The 17,225-nt window shown below is 49.4% G+C and overlaps 1 protein-coding gene across 7 annotated transcripts in view; it reads right to left on the bottom strand.

The window, feature by feature from the left end:
* Positions 1-17,225, bottom strand: part of AP2A1 (adaptor related protein complex 2 subunit alpha 1) — a 43,310-nt gene that overhangs the window by 25,833 nt on the left and 252 nt on the right. For all 7 annotated transcript variants that reach the window (XM_084804995.1, XM_084804999.1, XM_084804997.1 and 4 more), the window contains exons 2-7: positions 8,954-9,022; positions 6,074-6,216; positions 4,153-4,346; positions 3,025-3,154; positions 2,376-2,477; positions 655-763 (exon numbers count right to left, since the gene is read on the bottom strand). In XM_084804995.1, the coding sequence (XP_084661121.1) occupies positions 655-763; positions 2,376-2,477; positions 3,025-3,154; positions 4,153-4,346; positions 6,074-6,216; positions 8,954-9,022 (747 nt within the window). The remainder of the gene's footprint in view (positions 1-654; positions 764-2,375; positions 2,478-3,024; positions 3,155-4,152; positions 4,347-6,073; positions 6,217-8,953; positions 9,023-17,225) is intronic.

The raw sequence follows: 17,225 nt of genomic DNA, 5'->3' as shown, positions 1-17,225 counted from the left end.
CACCACCCCCTCCTGAAGACACTCCCTTGTACCAGCTCATTCAATTCGACCTCAGGGCTCATGGCCCCTGGACTCCCACAACTCGAATACCAGCCATTGCCCACTAGGTTTCTTGCAAGACCTCCGTAAGGAGAGGCATCCACAGCTATGCCAGTTTGTGATGCTACATAAATACTAGGTGTTATGAGGAGGAGGATTTTCCAGACGTTCACGAGGAAGAGAGGGGAGCCGGGACAGTGGGAGCCCAAGCCTTGTGCAGGCTCGTTCACGTAGCCCAGGGGTGCAGAGCCTCTTTCAGCCCGAGGGTCGAATTCCATTTCAGAGAAACTTTCAAGGGTTGCATCCCACTGGTGGGCAGGGCCAAAGGCAAAAGGGGCAGGGCCCAATATGCCAGCATACTCTAGCTTAAAGTTCTTAGCCAGTAGCTAAGCCTCAGGAGAGGCATGTCAAACTTCCAGAATTGGGGGGCGGGGGGACTGTACAAAAGCCAGGAAAACCACCCAAAAAAATGGCAGTTTGGGGAAAGGGGGTGGAGCCAGGGAAAGGAGGCGTGGCCACCTGGGGGACCCCAGAAGGCTGGACTGGCTGTGCTCTTCTGTGAACATCCCTCTCTCTCTCTCGCACCCCGCCCCCAAATCCTAGGCCGCTTCCTACCTGGGGGAGGATAGCATTGCAGCAGCCGCAGGAGCTTGACTGAGAGCCAGGGGGCTGGCACGAAGTAGTAGGTGTAGTCCTGGAGGTCTGTAGAGGCTGACGACACAATCTGCAGGAAGAGAATGCAAACGCAGCAGCACAGAGCATCACTGAGGGATCTCAAAGCTGGCTGTCATAGAACCTCCTTATTCCCCGCTACGTCTCCATCCTATAAAATAAAAGCTGATAGCCCTGGCTCCCAGGGCCACACTAGTTGTGCTCAAAAGCAGTCTGGGGGGGGGGGAGTTGGATCAGGGCCACATTGCTGGGAGGGGTTTAATTCCCTGCATGCGCTTCCCCCAACTTAAGCCCCCCTCCTCAAAGCTTCTATTAGCTGAAGAGGGGAAGAAAAACAGGTACAATACAGCAAAACTGTGACAAATCTCGTATCTCGGGTAGAGGAGGGGCATTTGTGCACAGCAGCTGAGGAAGCATTGTGCTAAGGGCCAAATGAGAAGTGATGCTAAATGTGACACTTTCTCCATCTTCTGAAAAACACACACACACACAGAAGAGCAGGTATGGGGAAGGCCCGATTTTCATCTAGACTGCAGTATGTGCTTGGGGGGTGGAGGGGAAAGGGGAAGAAAATAACATATTGCTCCTTCACCACAGCCTTGATAAAGATGTTCCCCCACACTGGTTATTCGCCCCAGGAGAGAAGCTCCCACTGGCACCAACAGCAGCCGTGATCGGGAGAAGGGGGGCTTCAAAAGCAGCTCAGGAGAACCTTACCTGCCTCCTCCAAGCGCTACCTATTTGATCTTCCACTCCCCACCTCCCTACTCATGAGTAGGTCTTTGTTCTGAAGCAAGCTATGGCCGCAGCTCCTGGGGGCAGGGGAGTTGTGTTTCACCCCATACGGTGGTCACATGATTCCCCCTCCTGCGTCAGACGGCAGAAAGACAAGGCATCCATCACCTCCATGGCTGGGCTGCTGTTTCCTCTGTGGTTCCCCTGGGTCAACGTCATTCCCCAGCCTCAGTAATGTGGGGTACCCTGCAACCCACTCACAGCAAATACCGTGATACAAAATGGCGAAATAGTACATCAAAAGTCCCGTACAGGTGCCTTGGTCTTTACATTCCGAGGGGAGGTCTTGCTTACCATACCACAACCTACTGATCTTCACTTGGCCATGGCATTCTTCACTGTTGTGTCCATCGTGTGAAAAGATCCCCCCATCGAAATCAGGGGAGGACCTAGTGTGGATCGTTTCCACCGAAAACCGAAGATGCATTTCTTTGCCTGGGCATTTCCCTGACCAGTAGCATTGCCAGCCACCCCTGGTTACTTTAGTGAGCTTTTTCCTGTTTTATTATATCATTTGATTGCTTTTATTGATGGTTTGTAACTTTATTTTATGAACCACTTTGGGATTTAAAAAAGAAAAGAAATGCAGTATATACATTTTCTCAAATAATTAAATAACTAAGTGTGTGCTGCCTGCAGAATTTGTATGTTTCAGCATTGTTCACAGTCTTCCCTACCTGCAGTCACTTAGGACTCCTGGATCACAGGTACAAGATCGGCTCCCCACCAGTGGTCTTCCAGCAAATCTCAACCACCCCCACAAAAAGTCAAATGAATAAATTCAAATGAAAACAAAGGGTAACCTAGTAAGGAAAAGACAAAAGAATCGGCTCCCAGCTACCCCCTCCCCCCAAAACCCCAGGACTCACCCTGCTGAGCCTGGACACCGCCAAGGAGACGCATGTCTTGAAGTCGTCGGGATTCTTCTTGCAGAGGCAGGCAATGAGGCTGACAGCAGCTGTGACCACGCCCTGTTTGGGGGTGGGGGTACAAAGATGGGGCACCCAGTGAGACCACTACCGCAGCAGCTGCAGGAAGTGCGAGATGCACAGCTTACCACCTCCCACCGGGTAAGTGGCGTAAGCCATCTTGATGGTGACACAGGGAAAGCAGAGTGTCCAGCATGCAACCCTACCCTGGAGGTGCATTTGGGGGGAAACTGGAGGGGCTGCCTGGTGGCCAAAGCCTCATAAATTGCATCTCCTATGAGCCTACCAGCTGGTGGGAAAGGAGATGCTTTAAGCATCTGCAGAGTGCATCACCGAGGCACCATAAACAGACCATCCGGAATTCCCCGCAATCAGTGTGGAGTTCTGGCAATGCTTATTTTGAATTAACCAAGCACTGGGTATAAGGGGGGTAAACAGTTCTGAATGCTCACAGCAAGATGCACCATGTGACAGGGATGGGACGGGTGCGGCTGGGACATACCACATGCAGGTTATTGTGGGGACGGCAGGAGATTCCACACACTGGCCACTGAAAACAAAAGCTGGGGCAGAGAGGGGAGCGACGTACCATGTGCTGATCGTTCAGGAGGTGCACCACACGAGACGTCCACTCTCCCATGGGCACCAGGTCAGGCGAGGTCTTGTAGAGGCGCAGGAGGCAGAGGGCGGCGCTCTGCTTCACGCTGTCCATGGTGTCACTGAGGTGTGATTATACACAGACATGGGGTGGCAGGGGTCAGATAACGGATGCCTTTGGGCAGGGGGTGCAGAACCTCTTTCAGCCCAAGGGCTGAGCTCTGTTTCAGAAGCACTCTGGGGGGGGGGGGGGCAAAGGCAAAACGAGCAGACCAAATATGTCAAAAATATCAGGTAGCTTCAAGCCCTTACTGCCAGCAGAGGCATTTCAACCTTGTAGAATGGGGAAAAAACTGCACAAACACTGGGAACACACTAAACGATCTGGGGGGGGGGAGGCTAAAGGGGAATGGCCATTTGGAGAACCCTGGCCAGATTGGGACCCCAGGCCAACGGTGCAACTAGGACATTTTAAACCCTAAACGCAATGGTCTTATGGGGGGAGGGACGCTTTAGATGGCTGTGTGCATTAATTCACTTGTGAAGCCTGCCACTAACATTTCTCTCCACAGCTCCGACTCCCACTGCATGCTTTAAAACGGCTTTTACATTCCTAAAGTGTTAGAACAAGAACACCAAAGTACTCGGAACATGTGCAGTTCTGCATTTTAAATTCGCTGAAATCACAGCACCGTCATGACGAGAGGAACGAACTGGAGTTTGCTTCTGCACCAACCACTCTCTGGGTGGTCATTGGGGGGAGGGGCCACTGAGCTTTGACCTCAAGGTCCAGCTGCAGCTGCGCCACCATCCCAGAAGGGCTGTACTGGAACCCTGAGATTTTGCACCCTTCGCTCGGCAGTAGGGCACCTGCTTTGCACTCAGAGGGTCCCAGGTTCAACCTCTGGCATCTCCGGATAACAGGGTCAGGTGGCAGCCGATGGGAAAGCCTCTGCCTGGGACTCTGCAGAGCCACTGCCAAAGCAGACAACATGGGACCAGAGATGGAGAGGTAGCCTGCGCTGGTATAAGGCAGCTTCCTATGTTCATGCGCGCACTTCTGTAAACACCCCTTCTCCCCTCACACAGCCAACCCTTTTCTCCCCTGGCACCGCCTTACCCTGCCACCAGGATGCGGGGGATTTCAGAGGCAAACGCTTCGGCCATCTCACGGCTGCCCACGTTGGCGATGCAGTGCAGGGCCAGGCACATGAAGGTGGGGTTACGGCTCGCCAAGTCATTCTTGATGGCGTTGTTGATGAGGCGGATCAGCTCGCTGTTGGAGTTCACCAGCACCGAAATGAACAGGTAGCCCTAGGACAGGGAGGTGGGGGAGAGAGAGACACACACAGAAAATGCTGAGCCAGGAATTGTGGGAGAGGCAGGGGCATTCCTCTGCTGAGCCAAATTGTGTCCCAAGGCACTTCTAGTGACACTGCCTTGTCCCTTAGCAGAAAAGGGCCGGAGCAAGGTTGGCTGGAGCCTCCAAGGGAGATAAACAGCCATGCTGACACATTCCTTGGGAGCTACATTATTTCCAACTACAGCACATGGATGCGGGTTTATTGCAAAGTGCCTCAGAGTGCCCAGGGTCATTTCTTCTTTTCATCGGTCAACAAGCACAGCTGCCCTTTTATTTAACAGGGACAATACTACCCATACCCACAATGATGCAGAAGGCTCAAAATACAAGGAGAAAGAACAAACTATGTGAGGAAGCTGTAAGAGGGAAGAGAAACGGAATACAGAACCCTGGATGCAAATCCCCACCCAGGCCTGGCTCACACAAAACGGCTACAAAGCAGTAAATTAATTATAACTGCATGTTCGTGTTTTTGTAGTATTTCAAGCCACCTTGAGGGGGCAGTGCACCCTGAAAGGCAGGTTAAAATCAACAACATCAACAACAATAAGTTACAGAACAACACCAGCTCAGACTGCAGTGTGTGGGGTGTTGCACAACTGAATGCTCCTTCCTTTTAAAAAAAAAAAATCCCTGTACGTGGAAAAGTAGATGTCAGAGGAAAAGTTCTAGTTTAGCATTCTTCCTGATATAATTTTTTTTATATGCAAGGATCCCCCTCCGCCCCCACCATGTGAAACCATCTAACCATGCAATTCCCCATCCACGGCCCAAAGTGGTACAGTCTACAAGCTGTGTGTGTGAACAAGGCTTTAGTCACAGGAAGCTCATTGGGAGGGTTTGGGGTAAATTGCACTCTCTTCGCCTGACCTACCTGAAAGGAGAATAGGGGGCATCTCATGTGGTCCACCCTGAGCTTCCCCTAGGGAAAGATTCTGGCCCAGATGGTCTGCAGCCACATCGGCTTCCAGAGGCTCCTGTTTTAGGCTTTACCACCTTTCTCTCATTTTTTTTTTTTGTAAGAGCAGCCACTAAAGCATGTCATAAATTTAAAGCAGAATCTGGAACTGTTTGCTTTTATGATGTATACAGCAATTTATGGAATTGTGAATTTATTTTATTTGTATGATTGTACAGGCCTTGTAACTTACATGAAAGCCAATGTGGTGCAGCCCTCCACATGTTTTGGCCTGCAACTACCATCAGACCTAGCCAGCATTGCCAATGGCGAGGGCGGAAGGGAGTTGTAGACCTAAACACCTGGAGGGCCACAAGATGTCCACCCCTGGGTTACAGTATCCAGCTAGGATGGGGAAAACCCAGGTTCAAACCCCCCACATAGCCCCCTCTTCTCCCTCTGTCTAACCTACCTGACAGGGTTGTTGTGAGAATAAAACAGAGGTGGGAAGGATGATGTATGCTTCCCAGATCTCCTCAGAGGAAGGGTGGGATGATAAAAAATATAACCAATAAATAAAGAATTATGGTCTTTCCAAATAAATTATATTCAGGTTCAGGGTTGTCATTACCCTGCAGCTTGGGAGCTAAGCTACTGTTGTTCTCATTTTTCTTTCACACTGGGAACTGAGGCAATGAGAGAGCCAGAGCCTGTGGTGGGTTTTTTGTTTGCTTTTTGTTTTAGAGGATCCCCCAGCCCAGCACCCTCGCATCTACTCACAATTTGCTTCTCTGTGTATTTGTTGGAGCTAAGCAGGTTGACTGCTTCCATGTGCCCAAAGTCGATGTCATGGCCCAGCAAGAAGATGAAGAGCAGCTTACAGACATATTTCTTCTTGCTGTAACCGTCCAAGGCTTTATCTCCTGAGAGGAGAGAGAGTGGGGGGGGGGGCAGGGAGAAGGTCACTGGCACTGAATAGGAAGTTGACTGTAAGGCAGTTGGGAGGGCGAAAGGTCAGCTACAAGAGCTCTGTGGCGTTCTACTACCAGCCCCCACAGTGCTTTCATGTTTGAAACCACTCAGGAGGAGGATGTGTGTTTCGGGACAGACACATTTAGACATGGCCCCTCCAATTTCCCTATGGACCATAAGAATTTGGGCCCATTCCCATCTGTAGGATAGGGTTTCTTAAGCTTTGGCAACTCCTGGCTCAGCAGATTTTCCCAGTGGCAGAAGTGAATCCACAAGGCGCTTGGTGGGCCCTGGAAGCTCTGTTTACACGACAGTCCACTTCGAAGGTCGGCAAAGACTTTACTAAACATTTTCCTTCTTTCCTTTCCACACTACTCTAGCCAGTGTTGCAGAAAAGAATGGAGGAGCCTTCTTTTACTCCATGGAGTCCCTTTCCGATGAAGAAGGAATCCTGCTTACTCTGATATGTGCAGGCATCAGTGGGGCTGTTCACACCTCACGGTGGCAAATTGTGGGTTATTTATCCCATGTTTGCAGGGCTGCGCACCATGTGCTAGCCACTTCTATAATTGTAAACAACCTCCGATTGGCACAATTGGAAGTTGTCAGTGTGATGCGCAAAGCCAAAGCACTGGATTGTGTAGGGGCTAAACAACCCAGCAGCTAACCCAACAACAAATCATGGGTTAAATAACCAATGTTTTGCCACCGTGATGTGCAAACCGGATCAGTGTGTGCTTACCCGTCCTTTATTTAACCCATATTTTGTTGCCCTACCCAGGGTTGTCTGGCAGACAACTGAACAAACCATAGTTTGTTTTCTCAATCCCTGGGTTATTTGTTACCCTCCTCCTTCACCTGCTCCCTCCCTGCATCCCAAATACCTTTGCAGCACTGTAGTACTAGCATGAGCGGCTGGAATTTTTGACCGCTCTTGCCCACCACCTTTGTAGCCTGGCAAAACAACCCATGAATAACCCATAGTTCTGGGTTCACACATAATAACAACCCATGGTTTAAACACAGAGTTCACAACCCAGCAACAAACTATGTGCTCTGTTTCTGGATTCCACAGGCAATTCCTAAATTGTTGCCCTGCAGTTAAGAACCATAGGGATTCCCTGACAACAAGGAAATTAGGTCTGTCAGAGAAAGGAGCAGCATAAGAAAGGAATCAAAACTGCTAGACTTTCTGAGAGGCGGTGCCAGGAACTAGGGATCCTGTGTCCACCTGCCACTGTCTACTCAGACATAAGTGGGTTCTGCCTGAAGATCCACAATTAGGATTGCTGCTTTCTGTCATCCTCCTAATTTAAACTCCTCCTCCTGCCTTAAAAAAACAACAAACCATGGCACAGGTTGCACAATTGTGCACTTTGCGTGCCCATCCCTTCCCCCTACCCCCATCTAATGTCCTGATCACAGAGACAGTAGTGGAATGGGGCTTGTTAAATCCTGTGAATCTCAGGTGGAGATGTAGACACAAGGAGAAGAGTTTGAGTTTCTGTTCAAGCATTTTTTGCCTCAGTGGTTTTATTATTAGGTAAGATAGATGGACTGGTGGCATAAATGGATAATTGCAAACATGTTGGATTCAGCTCAGGTTCTAAGAGCTAAAAATGGGGAAAAACAAGAAGTACCATTTCTAAGGGAATGGGAAAATAATATTTGATATAGGGTATTAATGCATAAGATTGCCTATTATTAAAATACATATGGGAGAGTCAAGTTACAAAAAAGGGTTCTTTAGATCATCAGGACTAATTTATTTAGTACTGGAGACAAAAGAATAATGACTGGAATATAGGGAAAGAGGACTTAGAAGTTGTTCAACAGTTATAACTGATTATAATACACATTGAACTAGAAAAAAGCAAGATAAATATTGAATTGAGAAAGCACAGTTATTAACTGATTGTATTAAAATCCCCCTACTTTTGGAACTGCATTGGCTCTTTTGTGTTAAATTATATTGCCAATAATTTTTAAGCACTTTTTGTATTTTTGGCAGAGGAAGCAAAGAAAATTGCCCCTCTCCAACACAGAGCCCTTCATGAACACCCTGGCCAGGTGAGGGCATGTTCCAGAGGCCTCCAATCTTCCCCATCACTCTCCAGATCCAGGAGGGAGGGGCTGGCATTCACTGGGCTAAAAAGGGAAAGGCTGCTGGGAGAAAGATTTCCCAGGTTCATTTGGACAAGACTGGCTTGAGCTGAGCAAAATACAGGGCCAGCGCCAGCCACTCCTGGATTCTCCGGGAGACAGGAGACTTCTGGTTAAAGCAGAGGGCCTGGGAATCAGACCTTTTTCCACGTTCATTTCAATGTCCCAGCTGGAGACCTAGAACCGTCCAGCTGTTTAGAGTTTTGACCCTGAGCCCGCAGGGGTCAGCCCTCAACTGCGGACATGCCACATGCAGCACCTTTCAACAGAGCATCGCCAAGAGAGAATTTGAAAAGATGGGAAACGGGAGCTGAACCAACCTGGGCAGCGACTACAGATAAGCACGGTCAATGGGTGGGGAGACAGAGAAAGAAAACAAGAGGTGGTGAGTAAGCCGTCAGGCTGAGTCATGGAGCTGCTGTAGGGAGCTTTGGTGTGAAACTGCTAACATACCCTGCAAGGTGGGAGAGAAAGAGAAGAAGGAAGGAAGGAAGGAAGGAAGGAGAAAACAGCACAAGAACTCACCCTTGAATTTGGACCGGATATTGGCCAACTCCTTGTTAATTCGTTTAATTTCAGCCTCTTTGCTCTTACCTGGAAACAAAAGACAAAGGGATTCAAACAAGAAAAATGCCAGCCTCTTCTATACATCGCCCACTCAGCCCACCTGGACAGCGTGCTTGGTACTGAACACCTACACATCACATCAAGAAAGAAAGTCTGGGGTGGGAGGTGTGTGTGTAGTGGGGAGAGGTTGGATAAACGGGAGTAAATTTATTTGTTACATTTATAGCCCACCCTTCCTCCAAGCAGCCCAAGGAGGCACACATGAGTCCTCTCCATTTCATCCTCACAACCCTGTGAGGTAGGCTAGGCTAAAAGTCAGTGGCTGGCCCAAAGTCACCCAGTGAGCTTCATGGCTGAGTGGGGACTAGAACCCAGATCTCCAGAGTCCTAGTCCAATACTCTTAACCACCACACCGGCTCTCCAGTGTGATACAAATGGAAGCACTCCCCACCACACACACACACACTTCAGGGGAAAAAACAGCACCAAAAATGAAGTAGTGCACCAGAAAGAAAGGACCCAGGGCTCACGGTCTGCTTCTCCCAGCAAAAACACCTCCAGTTAGACACAGGACAAGAGATCGGTCACTGGAGCGCCCAAATTTTTTGTTGCTGTTTTTAACTTAAAAGCAACCAGTGGGTTCTGAGAACTCCACTTAAAAACAGCCCCCAAAAGTTGGATGTAACCCCGCACTGCTGTTTTAGTAGTAAACGTTCCCCCCACCCACAACCAACGAAACTGATGTTTGCCCAGCTTAGGGAGAGGGTGGAACTTAGATTGGGAAAATGAGAAAAGAGGAAAGGATTTTAACACCCCACCCTGCTCTGTTCCAAGCCTGGGCTGCTCTTGAGTGAAAATCAAGAGGTTGGGAAGATCCCATCACGGATCTCCACCATCGTGTATTGTTTGCCCCTTACGGGGTGAAAAGGTCCATGCATATCTCCCCACAGAGGGCAAAGGATGCTGTGCCCATCCCACCAGGGGTGTGTGGACTAGTCAGTCTCATACCAGAACTGGCAAGAGAGGGCAAACTGACCTGCGTATCAGAGGTGGGGAACCTCTTTCCCACGAGGGCCGCATTCAGTTTTGGAGAGGTTCTCAGGAGCCACATTCCAGTGGTGGGCAGGGCCAAAGGCAAAAGGGATGGGGCCCAAAACACCAACACATTTTCACTTAAAACTCTTACTGTCAGAAACTAAGCCTTAGGAGACATTTCAACCTTTGGGGGGGGGGGGGCAATTTGCACAAAAGCTGAGAAAACAAATGACTGGCATTGGGAGGAAGAGGGTGGGTCCAGGGGAAAGGTGTGTGGTCTTCTGATAAACCCAGGAGGCCCCCCGTGGAACCAAAGGAGGGTCAGATTTGGCCCACTGGCCTGAGGTTCCCTACCCCTGCTGCATATGGTGGTACCTGGAGAGTAAACACATTTCCACTTAGTTGCTGATCTAAGTAGTGGGGGATTGAAAACAGTGCTTCCTGCAGAGAAGAGAACCCCAGATCCCATTCCCACAGGAGCTCAGTGACAAGGGCTGAAGCTCAGGGACTATTTCCCCCCAGCAAGCGGAAGATGACCCACAAATAAATCAGCCATGCAGGAGAAGGCAAGAACAAGTACACACGGATCCCTTGCATATTCAACTGCTTCTGCTGTGGGGGCTAAATATATGGGGCTCAGTGATTGACCTTTTTGAGTGGGGAGGGAATTTATTATTTATTTATTTATTTATTTCATTTCTATACCGCCCAATAGCCAAAGCTCTCTGGGCGGTTCACAAAAACTAAAAGGGAAGAAGCTGCTTATACAAGGAGCTAGCTTGGGCAGGGGGGAAGGGGGAGGAGCAGAAATTTATTGGAAACAGGGGAAAGGAGTGTCAAGCCCTAACACAAGAGACAGCCAGAGGCCACAGTTTTCCCTCCTTCCGAAAACGGGGAAACTAAACCAGGAAGAGAATTGCTTCATGTGACGTCCAAACTGAGGATTATGGCTAGCACACCCAAACAAGCCAAGGTTATAAACCAGCTTTAAGCCAGGGTTGTTGTTGGCTTATGAATCCTGGCTTGTTTGGGCACACTTAACCATAATCCTGGGTTCAGACGGCACAAGGCAGGAACAAACAGGCTACATGCACAAGCATACTGGTTTAAGCCTTCACTTTTGGCTTATAGTGATGCGCCAATGCCGCTGGAAAGCTATCTGCAGGAAGGGGGCAATTATTTATACCACACAGTGCAAGGTGGCCCTCTCTAGGAAGACATGGGTGTTCCCCAACACCTCCCCATTGTATATTTGGACTAAAAGTGCAGACAGGTTCAAAATAGATTCTCCACCTGCCACGAACAGAAGGCTACACACACACATGCACCAGTCCTTGTGTTCGTCGTGACTGAAGTAGGAAAATCTGCTTCTTAAAGAAAAATGGTTGCTTCCTCAAAATGCTTTGCCAGGAGCCTTTAAAAAACCCAATCACATTCATAGAATTAAACAGCCGTGATTGATCTCTTTTTCTTTTTTTTTGTCCCAACAGCACCCTGTCAAGAGCATGCAAGTGCAGCCAAATGAACGGTCAAATTAGAAAGCGTGAACAAGTTTTTGAGAGCCTGCCACATAAGAGGCCCTCGCTCACTTCTCGGGGGGGCAATCATTTTCAGGGGTGGGAAAACTGCAGCCCTCCAGATGTTGCTGGACTACCACTCCCATTATCCTTGACCATCCTGGCTGGGGCTGAGGGGAGTTGGAACCCAGCAGCATCTGGGGTGCCACAGATTCCCTCTGCCCTCTAGCTTCACATAGAGATCCATCACCTCAAATGGAAAAATGATTACCCCCGTAGTGTCAGCGTTACTGTTCAGAGGAAATCTGTAGCATGGAGGAATGACCAGGCGACAGGCCTGTGAAATGTGTTTATTTGTTGCATCCTGCTCTTCCTACTGGGAGCTCAGAACCACTTCCACAGGCCTCCTTGGGGGATCCCCCATCCAGACACTGATCTTGTCCACCCCTCCTTAGCTACACCATTGCTAAAGGATTCAGCGCTCCCAGACCAAACACTGGGCAAGAGACAAGGCCATTTTGGAATTTGAGATTTCACAGGTCTGCGGCCATCAGGCCCCACACATTGACGGCAGAAAGATTCCTTCATCTCCAAAACAGAATGTGCCACCAAGACGCAGCCTCCTCTTTGACTCTTTCAGCTCAGGCTGCCCACACATTTCCCAGTGCTTCCTCGGCTGCCTGTTCCTTCCTTGGCTAGTGTTCCAGAGAGCCTCTGACAGCATGAACCGCTAGTCCTTTTAAACTTCTCTAGAATTCTCTCCACCCACACAGCCGCCAACACACACTTCCCTCTTTTCAGTGGAACGGGCACCTGTAACTCAAACACCTTCCACACAATATCCCACCCCAAAATATTAGCCGTAGTAGTGACTCCTTCCAAGTGTTTATACCCTCTTATGACCGTCAGCACTTTGAAAATGCAAAGGATTTGGCCCTGTTTATTCATCTGAACCCCTGACATCATTCTTATGTCTATTTTGGAGATGCAAATGGAGGCTGAAGGGTCATTTTTTAAAATATAAACAGGGATCCAGATTTTTCTGGTACTTAAGAGTGGCCAAAAAGGACCAGGCTCCTGAACATTTCACAGCTGTGTTCACAAGGAGGTTTTGGCAGCAGGCCGCTTTTGTTATTCCTGCAGGACAAGCTGCACCTTGCAAAAACACCCTCTTGCACACGATCATTAAAGGCACAGGGACCCCTGCTCCAATTTGGCTATTTTATGACACTTCTGCTTCAGAGGTGTGTCAATACCACCCTCAGAAATAGACCTTCCACCCACTTCCAGGTTTTTTTCCTGGAAGCAAAACATACAAAACATTGGCAGTTGAGAGGAATATGCAGACACGTGGACCTTGCATCAGTGTGAAGCAAGCTCAGAAAAAGATCTCAAACTAGGATTTGGGATCTGATCTTCCAGTTCTAGATCCATAGGAACGTAAGAAACCACCTTATACTGACTGGGTTCAGACGATCAGCAGAGGGGGAAAAAGCCACCGTTCTTTTCCCTACCGCACAAATGTCACGCGCGCACCCACCATTTCCCTAATTACCCTTGGTGCGGCATGGGTTGCCATGTCATCCGAACCTGGAGAGATGCACAGTGGGGGTGGTTTCCAATAACAAGCCATGGGTTGTGGGGTGGTTTGGAAGCTACCCCCACCACACACATCGCTGACTTCGGACAACACAGCAACCTGCTCCATGGCGAGGGTAATTATAGAAATGGCGTGCGGTCAAGTGGCACACACAGGGCAGGCAAAAGAAGCCACTGTGGCTTCTTTTCGCTGCTGATTGTCCGAACCTGGCCACTAAGTCGGACCACTGGTCCATCTGGCTCAGTATTGTAGACACTGACTGGCAGCAATGGCTCTCCAGGGTTTTAAGCAAGAGCTTTGCCAGCCCTACCTGAAGATGCCAGGGATTGAACCTGGGACCTTCTCTATGCAAAGCAGGCACTCTATGACAGCCACAGCTGTTCCCTGTGAAGAAGCTGTACCTGGTCTGACTATTTGTCTGCCTGGCCCAGTATTGACTCTACTCTGACTGGCAGCTCTGCAGTCTCAGGCCAGGAGAGGCCTTTTCCGACACCTTCTACTCAATCTTTCTAACCAGACATGCCAGCAATCGAACCCAGAACCTTCTGCACGCAAATCAGGTGCTCCACCACTGAGCTCTTCCCCTCCCTTAACATTTTCAGAGGTGCCAGTTGCACTGGTCAAAGGCAGCCTCAAACCAGGAAACTCACGCCTAGCGAGCCTCTACCTCCCAAGCAGAGCTGCATGAAAAGAACCAATATGCCCTCTGCTGGTCCTGACCCAATTACAGTCTTTAGCCATGTCAAACTCACCACAGAATGGACCTTTCCCTGAAATGCCAGTGCAGTGAAAATGACTGTGGCACCTTAATGACTAATGAATTTATTATGGCATAAGCCAGGCTTCCCCCACCTAGTGCCCTCCAGATCTTTTGGACTATGACTCCCATCATGCCTGACCACTAACCACGCTGGCTGCAGCTGATGGGAATTGAAATCCAAAACATCTGAAGGGCACCAGGTTAGGGAGGCCTGGCATAAGCTTTCATGGACTACAGCCCACTTCACCAATGCAAGGATGTCTGTCTTAACAGACAATTGGTTTTTGAATGGCTCCTGTAAGTAAGGTAATTATCACTGTCTGTACATTCTGCATTTAAGATCATAAGACAAGCCATGCTGGGTCCGACCAAGGGTCCATCTAGTCCAGCATTCTGTTCACACAGTGGCCAACCAGCTGTCGACCAGAAACCCACAAGCAGGACATGAGTGCAACAGCACCCTCCCACCCGTGTTCCCCAGCAAATGGTGTCCATAGGCTCACTGCCTCTGGTACTGGAGGTAGCACATAGCCATCAAGACAAGTAGCCATTGATAGCCTTCTCCTCCAGGAGTTTCTCTAACCCCCTTTTAAAGCCATCCACATTGGTGGCCATCATTACGTCTTGTGGTAGCGAATTCCATAGTTTAACTACGCTCTGGGTGAAGAAGTCCTTCCTTTTATCTGTCCTGAATCTCCCACCAATCAGCTTCATGGGATGATCCCAGGTTCTAGTGAGGGAGAAAAATGTCTCCCTATCCACACTCTCCACACCATGCATAATTTTGTAAACCTCTATCATGTCTCCCCTCACTCGCCTTTTTCCCAAGCTAAACAATCCCAGCTGTTGCAACCTTCTCTCATAGGGGAGATGCTCCAGCCCCTTGATGATTTTAGTTGCCCTTTTCTGTTCCCAGAGCCCACTGTTTACAAACTGCCTCCCCCAGCACCATGTGTATATACGTGTGTGTGTATACCAGGGGTGCAGTACCTCAGGCCTGAGGGCCAAAACAGGCCCTCTGGGGTTTCCCAGATAGCCACACCCCTTCCCCCAGTGACCAACAATTTGGTGGTTTCCCAGTATTTGTGCAGGCTTTCCTCCCATTCTAAAAGCTTGAAATGCCTTTCCTTAGGGTTAGTTACTGGCAGTAGAACCTTTAAGTGAAAATATTCTTGGCCCTGCCCCCTTCGCCTTTGGCCCCACCCACCACTGGAAAGTGGCCCCCAAGGGCTTCTCTGAAATGGAATTTGGCTTTCAGGCTGAAAGGCCAAATTCCATCTCTAAAGGAAACATCCCTGATATATAGATATACACACACACACACAAACACACATGAGAAATTCAGTATAACATTTCATGCATCTGCTAAAGTGGGCTGCAGTTCACAAAAGCTTATGTTGTAATAAATGTTGGTTTTTAAGGTGCCACAAGACTCTGTTGCTTTTGCTGCAACAAGCTAAAATGGCTACCCCTCTGGAAATCAGTGGAGTTAAGGTATCTTAAGAATGCTCCAACATGTGACATAATTACAATTTGCCATGGCCTGGTCAAGTTCAGTTGTTAAAGGTTGTCTAGGCTAGTGGTGGTTTGTGCTCTTGCATTCAGGAGTGTTGGGGGGGGGGGCGGGAATACAGCGAAGAATCAACTCCAGCAACTCCATAGTCTAAAAACGATTATGTGAAATTAGCCCTGCAGGCTGTCATCCATAGAGAGCTACTACCACTTAGCTTGTATGTATTATTCTTGCAAAACTGATATTGCGCAATGCTTCTTTTTTTCTTTCCTTTTTGCCAAGAAGAGGAAGGGTGGGGTAGGGGAGAAGATTAGGATTCATGAGAAGGAAGTAGGAAAGTAGGCTGAATCAAACAATTCTAGTCTCTGACCATAGTGGAACATCTCTGCGTAAATCTAGAAAGGTGGAGTTGGGTCTGAATTCAGATCTCCTGGGTTTCACCCTTGTTACCTTGAACACTGGAATCTCCTCTGTAAATGCAGAAGCAGGCTTGGGAAATGAAAGGACTCAGAAGACTTTCTACTGAGCCCAGTAACTGGCAATCTTTTTCTTGGGAGCTATAAATGTATACTTCCGAACTACCAGGATCACACCCATTTGTCCTCACTGTCAACTATCACTCCTCTAGACTCCGGCTGACATCCAATGGAAGCCAACGCCACGGAAAATATGATTTGGCTCCCAGCAACCAGAAGCCTTTCTACAATTTATTTTGTCATCTTGGAGCAGAATCTGCATCTTCCCCTCCCTTTCCATACACAGGATGTAAATAGCTGTGCCCCACTTGGCTGGCAACAGTATCCCTACAAGCCCTCTGGGCCAACCTCTGGAGATCCTTTTGCACCCTCTGCACCCCAATAAACTCCAACATAATGCTCTGCAAGAAGAAGGGCACTGTATAGAGAGCCGAAGCCAACCCTATGGAAGTCTATGAGTGTGTCCATCCTTGTGACATGCCAACGCCTGAACACCTGAATGCCTTGATTGACCTGCAATCTCTTTGGATGCTCTTGCAGTATTGGGAAGAGGGAGAGAACTGAACCTCACACCTGAGCAAAACAGGTGACCTCTCTGCTGCCCTCCAACACCCCGACACAAACACCTTCTCTATTTTCTTTGCCCCCAAAGCTGCTCCTCCCACTCCCTCTCCACAACTTTCTGTTTCTGGCCTCCACCTTCTTTCCCCCTCAAATATTACAGTCCTAGTGTCAAGCAAACCCTAAAGCTTAAAACACTCATGTGAGATCAGCCTTCCTCAACCTGGAGCCCTCCAGATGTGTTGGGCTCCAACTCCCATAATCCCCAGCCAGGCCATGCTGGCTGGGGATTATGGGAGTTGCAGCCCCACACATCTGGAGGGCGCCAGGTTGAGGAAAGCTAAATTGACAGTACACAACCATGCGGGGGGACTCTCCGGTCAACGCAACATTCTCCAGCACCCCCCTCCCTCGTCAAACTATCCCTACAACTTCTATCCCTCTCCCGTTGCCAGCCGCCAGCTCCCTCCCAAAATGATGCCCACCTCCCACTCGGCACCACCCCTTGGCCCGCTCTCTTTGCGGGCATGCCCGAGTGGTCGGCCTGGCTGGGCTGGCGTCGTCCACCCTGACAAGCCGAGCCCATCACCCTGCTCTCAGGTCGCCTCCTGCCAGCCTGCTTGCTCGCTTGCCCGTCCCCTTCGCTTCCTCCCGAAGCCCGGCTGACCCCCTCCCTCCAAGCGGGCTGGAAGAGCCCCTCCCCGCGGCTCAAGCCCTTTGCTTCGAGCCAGCCAGCCGCCGCCGCCGCCCTCCCCGCGCCGCGCTGG

This window comes from Heloderma suspectum, chromosome 6 (genome assembly GCF_057233095.1).
Source record: "Heloderma suspectum isolate Gila_16-S chromosome 6, 16-S_ref, whole genome shotgun sequence".
Taxonomy (NCBI): Eukaryota; Metazoa; Chordata; class Lepidosauria; order Squamata; family Helodermatidae; genus Heloderma; species Heloderma suspectum.
The sequence above is the reverse complement of the archived record's forward strand: the minus strand, read 5'-3'. Positions and strand labels throughout refer to the sequence as shown.